This window comes from Gymnogyps californianus, chromosome 7 (assembly GCF_018139145.2).
Source record: "Gymnogyps californianus isolate 813 chromosome 7, ASM1813914v2, whole genome shotgun sequence".
NCBI lineage: Eukaryota > Metazoa > Chordata > Aves > Accipitriformes > Cathartidae > Gymnogyps > Gymnogyps californianus.
Window position 1 is genome coordinate 26222498 of NC_059477.1, and position 15091 is coordinate 26237588.

Below are 15091 nucleotides of genomic sequence, written 5' to 3' on the forward strand. Positions count from 1 at the left end.
CCAAACAGGACAGCTTAAACTCAGGGAGTTTCCCTCCATCCTTCTCCTCCCGTGCCCTCCCCTGCCCCAGCCCACCCCTCCCTCCCCAGCCCCAAAAGAGACACAAAACAGGGATCCTCTGCTGTGTAACTGAGCTCCTGGCTCTCTTCAAGCCACTGCAAAGTCTTCAGGTGCCACGCTACCATGCCCGACTGTGCACGGAAGGGGTGCGGAGGGAAGGGGTGCCAGCAGGGTCAGCGGTGCGGACGGCGAGCGATGCCCGGGAGAGGCCACGGCAGGAAGAAACTGGAGTACCGAACAGGGCCAGGAGCGAATTTCATTGATTGCAAAAAACTCCACAGCCACCCAGTAGCAGAACTCAAATCAGACAGGCAAAAACCAGGGATCGCCCGACACCCTGTTCCAGCAGCGACGTGAAAGATGGCAACGGTTCGCAGAAGGGGTCTCTTCGCTGCACAGCGCCCGTCTGCTTTTGTCCCCTTACCACCACCCTCCCCTCCAAAGACCCCTTTCCCTCCGCTAGCCCCTGAGAGCCACGTTTGACTGTGCACCCCATCCCTCCCCCCAAACGAAACCAATGAAAGTTAAAATTATTTACACTTTTAGCCATTTAAAAACCCAATAAAATAAGATTGCATATGTCCTACTGGGGATGTGGGTATTAGCAGCAGCTACAGCTAGCTCGGTACTCTGCGTGCAAAACGAAAGACAAACAGAAGACAGACCAAAATACTGCACCATTACTAGGAAGCGTTTGCCGGGGTTGGTGTTTCGATTGTGGCGTAAGGCTTCTAGGAGCCGGCTCCTCCCCAGCCGCAGGGCAGGGGCGTCTTCCGCTCAGCCAGCGAAGGCCGGGCTCTAGAAGGATGGAAAGGATTCGTTATTCCAGACACAGCACAGTAACACTGACGCATTTCCATCCCAGTCAACACAAACATCTAAAAACCCACTGCACGTTCACCGTGTGAGTTCTTCCTTCTTTCCAGTGACGACGGAGGAAAAGGGGGTGCATGAAGAAGACCTACGACATAGATGCTGCTGTCATCACTGCCTCCTCCTCATCTCTTTGCTTTGGCAGCTCAGCAAGCGTGGGAGAGGGGGGAGCCGGAGCGGCAGGAGACTCTTGTGCCTCCTGCTCCTCTCCGAGCCCCAGCTCTACATCCATTTGCTCCAGCTCCCCCTGATCCAGTAGCTCAAAGTCATCTGCTTCCTCCTCATCCTCCGGTGAAGCTGCTGTCTCTGTCTCCACCACTTCGCTCTCTGACAGCTGTGCTTGGAAGCTCAGTTTCTCTTCGGGCTCGGTGGGGAGGAACTCGGAGAGGGAGGGCCCCTCGCTGGCCTCCGAGGACCGCAGCAGGGCAGAGAGGGTGTTCTGCACCGCCGTGGTAATGGCAGTGGTGACGATCTCCTCGCTCAGTGTGTCAATGCAGATGCCCAGGCCCGGGGCAGGGACAGTCTTTGGCTCTGCGTTGCCTCCTGCCGCTTGCCCGCTCCCATTGAAGTGCGTATTTACAAAATGGAGAGGAGACGCTAGGCGAAGGATGGAGAGGTCAGAGTCTGCGGCCTCCTTCTCTGCTGAGTCCAGCTCACGGGCAGCGTGGGCAAGCTCAGGACCCAGAGGCACACCAAACGTGTCTTCATCGCTCTGTGGTCCCAGGTCTCTGGAATGATATTCTTCCACGGAGGGAAACTCTGCCAGGTCCTTGGAAAACGACTCCTCCGGCTCGCTGTGCAGGCTCTGCTGATCTAGGTCTGAAAGGCACCAGCATTAAGGCGCAGGTTCCCCTCACCTCAACCCAGGGTACTGACACCTCCCACCCACCTCCCCTCAGCTGACACACCAGGGCTCACCTTTGGGCATCCTCCCAGCTCCGGGAGCACAGCAGGAAGGGCTCTGCAGTTACTCCCTTCTCCCAGTGGCACGACTCACGCGGAGCGTCCCTTTTCTCATCCTGTTCTATGTGCTCTGTGCTCAGAGAGGACTTCCTTCTCCAGCTCACGCTCTCTGCATCTAGAGCCCTCCACTAAAACCCACAGGGTCAGGGAAATTGTGCTTAACAGCACGTCACCTGCCTGTTCCTCCCCAGACACTCAAATGACCACATCCGAGTGGTTACCTTCACGTGCCTCACCTCTAACCAGTCTTTTTCTGAGCTTTTAAGTCTGACAGAGTGGGGTGTCCGACCTGTTTCACCCAGCATCATATATGGGTGTGTGACTATACTATGCAATTATTTCTGCGGGACTTTGTGGCTGGCCTTGCTCCCTTGCTGGAGTCACGAGAGGGCATTGCTTTGTGGGGCAGTAATGAGGCAGATGTTCACTCAGGACCAGCTCATGATCAGCCACAAAGCCAGGGCATGCTGCGCTGCTATTACTGCTTCCTCCTTTCAATGTTCTTCCCCCTGCAGATAGCTGGGTTCTCTCCCTGTCCTCCCATTCGGAAGGCCAGTTGTTCTGGGCCAGAACACCCAGGGTAAGGAAGGCGGCAAGGTGTCCCATCACGTACCTTCAGAAACGTCCGTCAGCTGTGGGGTGGTAGCCCTTGAGACAGAAAAGCCCCCACTCTCCAGGATGGAAGCCTCCTCATCAGAGAGCTCAGAATCTGTGATTGACAGTGCCAGGGCAGTCTTCTTCACATCCACCTGCATGGGATGAAGGCAGAGGGACAAATTCCTGGGTGTCTGACTACCAGCGCTGCCTACAGGCACCTCCACACAAACCAGAGCTTCCAGGCAGAAGTCCTTGCTGGAGGGACAGTATGCTGCACAGGGACAGTATGAAAGCAGGAGGGGGCTGGGCAAAGTGCTCATTGCACTGCCAGGGAAGGACAGTCTCAGCTCACTGGCTTTCCTGCAATAATTCACCGCCTGAAGCTTTGCCTGCTCTCAATGAAGAACCCAAAAGAGCCAGCACAAGATGGGATCAGCCTGTAGGAGTCTCAGAAGGCTTTGATCCTTCTTCCTCTCCCAAGATCACCAAGGAGCAGAACACCCCTTCCCTTTTGCATTCATGCTGGGCCCAATGAAGCCTTCCACAAGTAGCAGCGGTTCAAGTATCTGCATTCCTTTGGAAGCTGAAGCTTCCCACCTCACAGCTGAGCTATATGCCCAGACCTCCTGTAAAGGAAGACACTTGGTCTGTTTCTGTGGTGCAGGTACAGAAAGGTCACAGCCAGTCTGACTGAGAGCAGGAAACTGTGTAAGAGACACTAGTGTTGCTCATCTCTCTCTTGCAGTGGTAAGGAGCCTCTGCACCTTACACCAGGAGAGTTGATTTCTTTAGGAGGAGACACTCACGTTCTCTGAGCATGAAGCATAACCACCAAAGCAATTCCACAGGTCAGCAGGAGGCTGGAGCACGGCTCGCCCTGTCCTGCTACTGCATCACCAGCCCTGTGGCACTGAATTCTCAATACCCAGACTGGAGACAGTGGCCTTCATCAAACAAATACCCTTCTCCCCTTGGGATTCTGCAAAGAAGTGACTTGTTGCTCTGCTGTTTGTTATCAATGCAGCTGTACTCAGACCACCCCTTGGCTCTCAAGCTGCTACAGACCAGACAGGAGGGACTGGTTCCGGCACAGCTCTTTGTGCTCTTACCACTGGGGAGAAGCCTGACAGCTCTGCCTCGCTCTCACTCTCCGTCTCTGCTGTTGGCTCATCACCTGCTGCAGGCTCACTCTTCCCTTGTCGCTCTAGGAGAAAGAGATGAAAGGCTTTACATGAGACTGAAGGGATTTTATGCCTTTATACGTCACTTTCCCACTACTTCTCCTACGCTGTGAAACTGCACAGGTTTCCCAGAAGCCCAGGGTTCTCAGAGATAACTGTAATCTGTTGCTCTCATTTGCTGTCCCCAGGATCACCTGCCCAGTTGCTCTCCCCATAACCCTCCAGTTTCAGTCTGTTTCCCCCTGCTCCGCTGCAGCCTTTCACCACACACTGTTGGCAGACGTGCTCTCCCATTGTCCCTTTGCTAGGGCTCCACCCTGGGAGTACAGCACCAGAAAAAGTTAGAGAGAAGGTGGGTCCTTACTCTTCTTCTCATGCTTGTGGTGCAGTGTCTCTGCCTTCATACTGTAGTCCAGTTTCATCAGGACAGGCTCCAAACGCGTGTACATCCTCTGGATCAGCTCATGGTAGACCACCAGAGGCCAGAGCAGAATGCTGAGCACTGCGGACACGGGATGCGGGGAGTGTGAGAGACAGACCAAGCACAACCCTGCCCTTCACGGGGCACCAGCAAGAAAGTCTGCATCAAGGGAAGCACAGTTGAATGGCATTTGCTTTCCCATCTGACTCTGCCTAAAATCCTCATCCATGGCTATGCTTACTCATTCCAAAGCTGCTTGATTAACCAGGTTTTCCTAACAGATCTCTGTTAGGATACAGATTTATGTTAAGATGAAGCATAAGCCCTCCTCTTCAGCCACTGCATCCCAGCCCCAACATGCAACAGAGGCTCTGAAATGAGGTTATTAAAACTGAAGATCACCAAAACTTTTATAAGGGTAGCAGCATAGAGCTCACATGTAGATGCGCTAGCAGCAGACCACCCGAACAGTCTTCGGAGTTAGCAGGGACTCACGATGCAGTGAAAAAGGTCTTACTTACTAAACATGCAGCTTCTTTAACAACTCTCTCGATATGGATTTGCCCATTCTAGAAACTGAGAGACTGCAGCTTTCTGCTTCCCAGCAGCCTCACCAGCACAGCCCCAGCCGCGGGTAGAAGAGGAAAGCAATGTTTTAGCGACGGCTCCCTCTCCTGACTTTGCAGTTGTACTGCATGCACGCACTTAAAGCAAGAGACTTCGTGGAGCACATTGCCTGGATTGATTCATCATCTAGCACAGATCGCCTCAAGAAAACAAATATGCTTCTACCAGCGTATCAACAGCAAAGTTAGGTCGTGTTTCAGCTTAAGTCAGACAAGAGAGCTGCTTATACTCACAAATGATGTAGGAGATCATTATGCCTGGAACATAGTGTCCAACTACAGCCAGAATCAGGCAGCCTGAACAGACACTCATGCAGAACTGAAGGAAGAGAGAGGAACAAACAGAAGTGACAAGAGGCAGAGATACATCTATGCAACCAGTGCAGGAAACCCAGTTAGAGCAAAACGAGGGATGCTCCTAACAAAGTCAGTACACCAGCTTTGCACTGAGTACATTCAGATGCTGACAATCACAACTCAGACAGCTTGGTTGGGTTAAGCTGTAAGCATTAGAAGTTCAAACGCAGGAAGGCCAAGGTAACCCAACACCCCAATAAAACGAATCAAAACTTTATTGGACAGTTCTTTATGAAGTAAATTATGTTCCTTGAGGCTAGGATGGGATATTGCAAATTGCCATTTTAGAGTACATCTCTCCTGCAGCGCTCAGCACTTTAAGAGAAGCCCGTACTGTCCCGACAGAGACAGGAAGCTCTTACAGAGTCACCAGATGCTGTGCCACTGCCACGCCATAAACCAGCTGGCAGAAGCATTAGCAGAACCCACGCTCCCACCAGACCAGGACCTTCCTCCTCTGGAAAAAAGTGGAAGTATAATGGTGCAGCCCTGACGGCTTGTCCTGCCTTCTCCTGGGGAGGGGGAGAAGTCAGAACAGACACCGTGCAAGCCAGGGCATGGGTTCAGATATCAACTAAATCCAGCAAGGAAGAGTTTCATTCGTAATGGAAAGGGTCTATGAAAGCTAGGGCCCTCTAAGGGCTTTGCTCCCAATGAATTCACGCTTTATAGGCATCTTGGTCCTGGTCTCTACTCCCTGTAGTTGGGACAGCGTTTTAACAGAAGAGGAGTAATCAGCAGTGATAGAAACCTACTCCTTTTGGCACACTGAACCCCAGCAAGCCTGATACAATCCCAGTGGCTGGTCTGTCCTATTTTTTGTGATGGTAAGGCAAATCCTGTCTACAAACCCTTTCCAAACAACACACGTCACAGCCATCAGAACATGGTTAATGACAAGTTTCCATGCACTCAGAAACACCGCTGCATTTGGACTTGGTAGCTACAATCTTGGCTAGCAAAATAGGTAGGACCAGCTTAAGAATGGAGCCTGTGAAAGGGGCAGAGACTGTAGGCTCCCCTTTTTTCTCCCCACTCCCAATCTAAGAGCTTCCTTTGCACGCTAAGAAATAAAACTAAGTATAGCTAGCCATTCACAGAAGGGGTTAAGTTCAGCTCCAGTTTACAAATACTGGAAGCCAATTACTCATTATTTAAGCTTCTCATGGCATAGAGTCTGAAAGGAATGAACAGCAAATGTTAAACAGGGACAGCAATTGTAAAAATATTGATTTTACATTCTTCCATCTCCTAGGCCACTAGTAATGGAAAGAAAAGCCCCTGCACAGAAGAGTAGGTATCTCCAGCTTACCTTGGCAGGATTTTGCCTCTTGTACTGTAGCAGTTCCTGCAGGTACAGCCTGAAGGTGACCCAGCTCTCTGCCAGACAGTGGCACAGCTCAGGGACACTGAGCAGGTGAGGTTGTGCCCCTGAAGTCACCCCCTCACTAGAGACAGACAAGAGCAAGAAGACAATCTTTGAATACGGTCTGTTTTGTCGCGCAGAGAGGGGAGAGGCAGGGGGTGGGGAACAGCTGCACTGGGAAGCAGAGATGCAGAGATCCCTACCAAAGGCTTGACAATACTGACTGCATCTTCAACTGAACTATGGAAGACGCTCGATTTGGAGATACTTTTTTCCTTTGATCAGAAAGAGAGACAAGAGACACCTGAGCCAAGCAGCAGCAGCAGACACCATGCCACAGCATCCTCGTGCCACAGGCCCAATATGCAAAGCGGTTTACTCAAAGCCACGCAGACAGAAGCGCTGGAGGTGGAACCAGTTATGTGGCCTCCTCTGGCACCAAGTCTGAAGTACCCAGAGTGTGGTGCTCAGACCTATAACCATGGCCAAGCACAGGATGCAAGCTATGCCACCACAGACAACACGTATGGCCTGCAAAAGTCAGTCTTGGGGATTTTCTTCTCTCTGGAGGATTCTTAAAATAGTCCAGGACAGATCCAGGGAAGAAACCCAAGAGTTCCTAACATCAGAAGCACTTGAGCTTTATTGCTACTGAAAGAACACTAGCTTTCCCCAGAGTCTCAAACTGTGGCTCTTGAGCTGATAAGCAGCTCCCGGTGCAGGAGAAACCGCTACCAATGTTTCACAGCAGGAGCCAGGCAGTCTATCGACAACAGCAAAAAGGGCAGGTGAGATCACCACACTAAATTAAGGCTTCCCCACTCTCCCCTCTCACCAAGGAACACATCAGCGAGCTTACCTCTCCCCTCCTGGCTCCTCCGATGGCTGTGCTGTGGAGAGAACACAGATTAGTCAGCCAAGTGAAAAATACAACCCAACATTTTTACCACTTGAACAGAGCAGAGCTGGAGATGTATCATCCTTAGCTAGGGATGCACCCTGGGGACCTTCTTCATGTTCTCGTGCAAGCAGGAATCACTGGCTTGGAGTCGGAGCTGCGCAGGCTTCAGTGAAGCATGCCTGGAGACTCAGAGCAGCCAGAGCACTGGTCTCAGAGTGCCCCAGCATACCTCGCAACCTGCGTTGACAAATACGTGGCATAACACTCATATCCGAGGTGCACCCTGCCACTAGCACGTGAGCTCTCCACTGCAGGGATCGCACAGCTTGCCCCAGCGTCCCACACGTCTGGGCAGTGCCATCCCCAGGGCAGCTGCCTAGCCCTTGTCGTTCACAGAGGGCTGCCAGCACGGTTCCTGAGCCGGGCAAAGCTTCAGCTCCCACCTCGGAGCTCAACATGGCACTAGCAGGTCTGAGCTGCGTTTCCCACTGACCAGCCCAGACCACAGTCCCTGGCAGGATGCTGTGTACAAATGCCAGAGATCTCCCTGCCGTCTCTATCCTTTCCCATGGAATTAAGTAACAAATAGCAGTCTTGTGTATAATTATCTAATCTTAGGGCTCTTTTATGTCCCTTGACAGCCCTTTGTGCCAGGCACAGATGTAACTAGACTCCTAAGGTCTGGCAGTCTGGATAAGAGCAAGGGAAAGCTTCTCCCATTCTTCTCTGCACCCAACCCAGTGATGATCAAACAGGGACTTACTCCATGCAGTACTGAAGGGAGGAGCAGTGTTTCAATGGCAAAGGTCACGTATGATTATGCTCTGCCTTTAGATATATAGAGGAAAAAACCCCAAATATTTCTATGACAATTGGAACTCATTAGCCTGGCTGCCCACGGATTTGGGTGTCCTGGCTAGCTGACTAGTGTCTGAGGATGTACATGGCTCATCCAAAGCTCTTGCAGCAACATAGTCTTTATAAGTCTCCTGTGTTTAACAAGGCCCTGATCATGCTGTGAAGGCCCCTCAAGGTCTACCCTCCTACCAGTCAGCCTAATGTTCTAAAGCTGGCAGGGACAGATACATCTTTGATGCTGTCTGGCCAACAGCAAACTTGGTCCAAGAGGTTCTAAAAATCAGTGGGACCCTATCCCCGACACTGCATGTCACCACATAAACAGGACTGAAATAAAGGAAGAGAGTTTCAGTTCAAAGTCCAGGCTAATTGTCAGAAATGGGCTGAAAAATGCAACATGAGCAAAAAGGGATTTGAATCTTCCCTGGAGTCATCAGCCAGATGCAAAGCCCAAGAGCAGCAACGACTCGCCCAGGGAAATGCACAGAAGAGGTGAACATCCGTCACTGCCAACACCCAGTGAGACTCCAGACTCCAGTTCAAGCCACAGAAGAGAGCAACTGCTTGTAGCAGCCTTGCCACCATTCTCCCACGACACAGGACATTGGGCCAAGTATGTCAGACCCCTCCTACCGCTGCAGGCACTGCACCAGCCAGCTCGCACAGTGCAGTGGAGCGGGAGGCCATCCGCCCAGGGGAGGAGGCGATTCTTTGAGAGCGTGACCCAGATTTCCAGTAATCAAGCCTGACAAGAAGAGTCAACTGCTCTCAGACTGGGCTGCCCATTCGCTCCTCTGCCCACGACTGCTGGGCACGGCGGCTGGGGCAGCTGGCAAGCACTGCTCACAAAGGGATCTCGGGGTGTGAAGTGAATATTATGGACACAGCTCCACCCCCACGGGGCGGCTGCTTCTCTCGCGCAACCACCGTTGCTGTATTTTGTTATTGTGCTCAGGAATCTAAAGCTGCTTAATCGCAGCACGCAGAAATCCAGCGATATCTCAAAGCCTCATCTACTACCTGCACTAAATCACCAAACAAATTACATTTGGCACTGGCCCATCTGTGACGACTGGCTATACTGGTTGTACCAGCTACCAAACGAGGTGCTGGGATGCTCACCGTACTCTGCTGGACAGATGTGCCAGCAACAGCAAGCGGGATGGCACAGGAATCCCACTCCTCTCTGACTGGCTGCAGTAATCCAAGCCATCCAAAATATGCCAGCAGAGGGAGTGAAACAATTCTCCTCAGTTGCTTCTGAAGGTTTCAGAGACACTTTGGGGAGCTGCAGAACATCTCAGCAGGCTGCAGAGTGTTCACGTGATTTTGACTATCTGGCAAAACACAAGCTGTCCTTAAAATCAACAGTATCTTGCTTCCTGTAGTAGAGCAGTCTGCCTGCTGTCCATCCCAAAGCACTGGAGTCTTACACCAGTTGGAGGAACAGCCCAACCACAAAAAACCTGGAGGATTTCTGACAGGACACGTTCACTTAGGTAAGGCTTAACTCCAACCTGTGCTGCAATACTGTCTAGCACCGGTACAACTAAACCAGCAAGCAGGACACCCACAGCTGGCCTCAGACCATCAATAACCAGCTGAAATGTTGCTGTCGGCATTTCACAACGGATTGTGGATTAATACAAACCACTTGATATACACCAGACTCTTCTGGGAGACCAGTCAGCCACACAAGAGTTTAGGTTACATGTTGGTACTGACAAATTATTGCTGATGGATTCCTTGGCTCTTACAGGTTTTCAACGCTTCCTCAAGAGGCATTCTTCATCTGTGTGTAAACTTTAGCTAGAAAGCAGGGGCCCTTTTTAAGGAGTACCAGCAGTCAATTGCAATGCAGGCTTTGCTAAAGCTCTTCCATGCTATACTCTCCTACGCTGACCAAAACACAGCTGCCAAACAACGGTACAGAAAACATCCCTACTTGATACCCATTTCAGGAGAAAGTGAAGGTGCTTCCTAAGTCCTTAAAGAATATTTAAGTGGAATCCCATGTAGAGGTGGTTACATATGGAGAAAATACCCTGCGTGGGAGCTGAAAATATGCAGTCCCTTCTGACAGGACCTAACAAGGTTGTGCATCTTGCTGCTGTTACCGTGCCCCTGATCACAGTGTGTGAGTAACTGCACATGCTGAGGTTTTAGCATTCCTTCAGAAATGATGTTATAAGCAGTCACCCGAGACATACAGAACTGTCACAAGCTGCGGTTTGTGTATATACGTGCCGACTCTTGAAGGTGTGGTACTGACCTACTTCCAAAAGCTCCTGGAAAGGCTTACAGGAAGCACTGAGGAGGAAAGCCACAAAGCTACAGCTCTGCTTCAGCGGGAAGCGAGAGCCACACAAGAACCCCTAAGTATTCAGCAGTGCCAATTCAACAGGAGGCCCCACCGGAACACAGAGCACCGCTCCTTCCTTGTGGAGGCTGAGGAAACACGGTCCAGTGGACCATGTCGAAATAAGGGCTGTGACCTAACCAGGCACATCAGAAAGGTGTCCCTGTTCTTTGCTGTCAGCAGCAGAAAAGCAGCAAGGAGTGAAATATGGGGAAGAACACCACCGAGGAGTGGCTCAGGAGGATGTGCACTGACTTCTTGCAGAGCTGATGGCACAGGATGAGCCTAACCCCTGGTGTGTTGTTTTGTTTGTTTTTCTTTTTTATTTCTCACTGCTCTGCATCATATAAATTGATTTCAGTATGGATTTCCTACTTCTTCTGTGATAACACAACTTTTACAGGCCTGGTACTTGCTGGAGCGATTCTACCCCCACCTGCCTCAATGACACCATTCTGTATTGGACACCAGGCTTTTGCATTCCTGGACATGTTTCAAGTGAGATGTTTTGGGTTGGCTTTAAACTATTCCCTTAAAAATCCAATGTGAATAAGCAGGAAATTAAATTGGCCAGTCCAGTTTGGCTGCCTAGTTACCTGAACCACACAAAGCAAACAGTTTCAAGACTACAGCTGAAACATATCTAATCTTATCAGGACTTCTGTGAAAGCACCCTTTAAGTCAGTACCCTTTTAGGTCAAATAAAGGGCACTTTACAAACACACATATAGAGGGGCTTTCATTCAGAAACCTTCCCTAGAGTAGGGGGGCAGGGATGGAGGGCCCCAAGCTGCCTTTGAACAGCAGCAGTAGATGCAGTAGGTAGGTCTGGGTCCAGTCGTTTAATAAATTCCAATGAAGGAGGCACTCAAAGCAGACAGCAGCCAATCCATACTTATCATCATTATGAGGTTATTCCTCTTGTTGCTTTTGTGGCTAATGTTGGCAAAGACCCTTCAATAAATGGGAAAGATAAGCCAAGTGATCAGACTCACCGATTAGCTGGAGACCAGATGCTGTTCAGTACAGCTACAATACACTAACTGTCCCTGCTGTCAGACCTCATCATCCACTCTGCTACCTGCCGCAAGAAGTGGCTCTCATCTGCTCTGCCTCTTTCAGGGCATAAGCCCATGCTGCACTTAACTAAAACCAATACACTTCAAGCCCCCCAGTCTCCTTCCCCCAGCTTAGCTGGCCATATATGCTCAGACCTGGAATGATCTTTTTGACACACATTTGCAGGAGAGACAGGACACAGCAGAAACACTGCATCATCCCTGTCACCAGCTTGCCTGACAAGCTAGCTAGGCCCCCTTAGTCACTCTCAAAATGAGCTACTCCCAGAACTTCTCAGCATTGGGAGCAATTCTCCCCATGCCCACACAAATAGGCAAGAGGCAGCACCAGTACCAAAGCCTGCAGTTACAGTAGGAACAGGGCTTACATGACCTGTGAGAGAGCCAGGAAAGGACCGGCTGTGGCCATAGCCCAGCAGCTGGTGACACTAGAACCATGTCACTAGCTACAGTGCTACTCATCACATACCTGAGAAATCAAACAGGAACCTGGGCTTCCACCTCTCCAGCAAGAGGATGCCAAGAAGGGACATGCTGAGGAGAAAGAGGGGTCTCAGGGAGGTGGAGGAAAACAACCTAGAAATCAAACGAGAAATTGTTAGGCAGGAAAAAGGCAGCAAGTTACTGCTCTTGATGAGCAAACAGATATGGCTCAGTCTACGGCAGAGCAGAAACATCCGACTGCTACCAGCCACTGCAGCAAGCATTGTACTCTGCAGACACCCACCCCCGCCACAGCACGTTCTCAAATGGCGCCTTTGCCCACCACCAGACTCCCAGTGCTCTCCTCCCCTGCTCCTGAGCTCCTCCTTTGGTTGTAAAACAAGGCTAATGCTCCCTTCTATGAGTACAAGTCCCTCCGCATCCTCAAGGTGGAGGCTCTAGATAACATAAATACAGATTGCTATAGCAGAAGACTGGTAGAGAATCAGCCTGTTTTTTGAAAACTTTTTCCTATTTGTCATCCCATTTGTCGTCACAAGGTCCAGCATTACCCGCAGGTAGCACCAAAACACATCCTGCACCTGCTTCTAGATGCCCGTTCTTTTATCACAAACCTCTCCCCATTTCATCAGAGCGTAGCACTTAAATGGTTTAGTTGCTCACTTGACTCTATCGTAAAACCTTTCATGTCCCTCATCAACACATTGGCTTGAGCCAAATGCCAGCTCACACAATACTACTCACACATAGTCGCACAATCCCACCATCAAAGAGTTTATCTCCCCGCTCCTCCACAGCAAAGGTCCCAGGGTGGTGCTTGTGCCAGCCAGTGGCTGTCTGCATTTCTCCTTTCCTCCAAGCAAGGGCATCAGCACTTCCCTCCAGCTCAGAGGAGCTGTTTTTAAGTCACTCCAGAAACAAATGCCGGGGAAATGCATTCACCCTCACCCCTTTAATGAACACTCCTTTCCAGAAAGGAAGAGCTGCTCCACTATTTTACCTTGCTCCTCTTCAGCGAGTATTTGCCAATAACTAATCTCAAATGCACCAAACAATGATCGGAGTCAGAGAGCATCTCGCCGTGCAGCGCAGGGAAGGGCTGTGCTTCCCACCAAACCACAGTCAGAGGTAGAGGACTTGGAAGTGAGATCTGCCTCACTGCATGAAAGCCACACACTTTCCATGGGCTTACAGGACCTATAATGAGCTAAACAACAACGTTTTTATCCCTTCTCATGGGACAACAATTCTGCAGCTTAACATGACAGCTCTGGAAAACCTTCCTCCTATTACACCTCATTTATGGATTGCAGTTGAAGGATGCTGGCTGAATCCTCCATGGCACCATAAATAATTCCTCCCCCTCCATGATATCTAAATCTCTCTCTGCCGTCCCATATTCTGGGCACTCTTTGTTCTTCTCAACCTTTTTACACATAGTCCCTTAGCCATCATTGTCTACCACCCCTGCCATCTCCTGGCAGGCCTCTGCCCCTCCCACTAACTTCAAAGCTCTGCTTTCAGACCTTCCCAGCTGGCAGAGGAGTCCAAAACCATTTAAGTACCTGGCTACCATGTACGCCTCTGACAATCATATGGATGAGGGAGCAGAATGTAAGTGGCCTCCTCAGAGCAACTTCAAAGGCTGTTTGGTCACATACGTTCCCCTTCTCTGACTTCAGAGTCTACCCCTTCCTATTTCTCCTGCAACCAATGTTTAACTCTTTCCCTGGCCAGTTTTGACCTTTTCTGCTGGGAAAGCTGCTGGCTGAGAGTGTTTTTGCCAGTAAAACTGACTCACTGTTTATACAAACAAACAGGATGTTTTTCATTCCCATCCACAGCTGGGCTCTGCCACTCACGCTCCTGGCTCCTCGTGCTGCTGCCCAGCCCGAGAGGCAGAGGAGAAGGGAAGGCAGGGCAGGGGGGATATGCTCATGCCCAAACGGCCTTGGCCTTTGTGAAAAATCAGCACCCTCCAGAAAAAGATCAACGAGCAGAAGGGGCTTAAATAAAACGCCACACGGCAGCCTGCTGCTGCAGGAGGCGACGGGGCTTACCGACCATGATTACAGGGTGAAGCGAACCGATAAAGTATGGATGCAAAAATTAACCAGAAACGTGCCTGGGCGAGCCTCCAGTTGGGCCCAGCTGCATTTTATTATCACGGGGCAAATCCTGCCTGAGCTCTTGGCACTTTCTCCCCTCAGGGAGGGGCCTGTTCATGCTTGTCGGAGGAAAACAGCACGGCTACTCCTGGCCAAGCACATCCCACGGCATTACGGGGTGCAGCCGCCCTCAGCTTTGCTGCAGAAATGCAGACTGTAGGCACCCCCGAGGGGATCGCCACCGACCCCGAAGGCTCACAAGCGGCCACAGGCCACCACCAAGGGCCGGACAAGCAGCACCCCGACAGCCGCCCTGCTGCTGCCAGAGCCGCCCGCCCAGCCTGCGCGGCCTCGGCGGGGCAGGCCCCGCTGCCGGCCCGGCCGCCCCGCGGCCTACCCCCGCCCCAGCTCACCAGAGGGCCCCGCCGAGCGCGGCGGCGGTGACCAGGCTGTGCAGCGGCCTCTCCCACACCAGCAGCCGCTGCGCCGCCGCCAGCGCCGCCTCCCAGCCCCGCAGCCGCTGCCGCAGCGCCGCCGCCAGCCGCGCCGCCGCCGCCGCTGCCGCCTCCTCCTCCTCCTCCTCGGCCGCCGCCGCCGCCGCCGCTGCCTCCTCGGCCCGGCCGCTCGCCATGGCTGCGGGGGGTGAGGGAGGGGCCGCTGTCACCGCCGGCGGGGCGGGGGGCGGGGGGGGCGGCGAGCGCTGCACCGGCCCGGGCGGGCGGCACCGCCTGAGGGGGACCGGCGGCCGCTGGCGCCGCGCGCATGCGCAGCCCACTCCGCGGAGGGGAGGGGGGGCGGCCGCGCATGCGCCCTGGGGGACGGGAGAGGCGGGGCGCCCTGCGCAGGCGCGCCTTAGGCCCCGCCCCCTGCACCGGAAGAGGAAGGCGGGCGGCAGGAC

The 15091-nt window shown here is 52.1% G+C and overlaps 1 protein-coding gene across 1 annotated transcript; it reads right to left on the minus strand.

Annotated features, from left to right (window-relative positions):
* Positions 1-532: 532 nt before the first annotated feature.
* Positions 533-14881, minus strand: RETREG2 (reticulophagy regulator family member 2). The gene is made up of 9 exons (XM_050899849.1): positions 14607-14881; positions 12111-12217; positions 7304-7334; positions 6391-6526; positions 4956-5040; positions 4039-4176; positions 3603-3697; positions 2510-2645; positions 533-1752 (listed from the first exon to the last, which is right to left on the minus strand). Exons 1-9 carry the CDS (start codon positions 14822-14824, stop codon positions 1022-1024), a joined length of 1677 nt encoding a protein of 558 aa, XP_050755806.1. The 5' UTR covers positions 14825-14881; the 3' UTR covers positions 533-1021.
* Positions 14882-15091: the final 210 nt, after the last annotated feature.

What these genes read in the sequence shown, in the direction of transcription:
- RETREG2 (XM_050899849.1), bottom strand. Translation starts at nt 14,824, where the DNA reads ATGGCGAGCGGCCGGGCCGAGGAGGCAGCGGCGGCGGCGGCGGCGGCC. An exon ending in AATGATCTCCTACATCATTT is followed by an intron (nt 4,177 to 4,955) that starts GTGAGTATAAGC and finishes CCGTGTCCGCAG; the next exon opens with TGCTCAGCATTCTGCTCTGG. An exon ending in CCACAAGCATGAGAAGAAGA is followed by an intron (nt 3,698 to 4,038) that starts GTAAGGACCCAC and finishes TCTTTCTCCTAG; the next exon opens with AGCGACAAGGGAAGAGTGAG.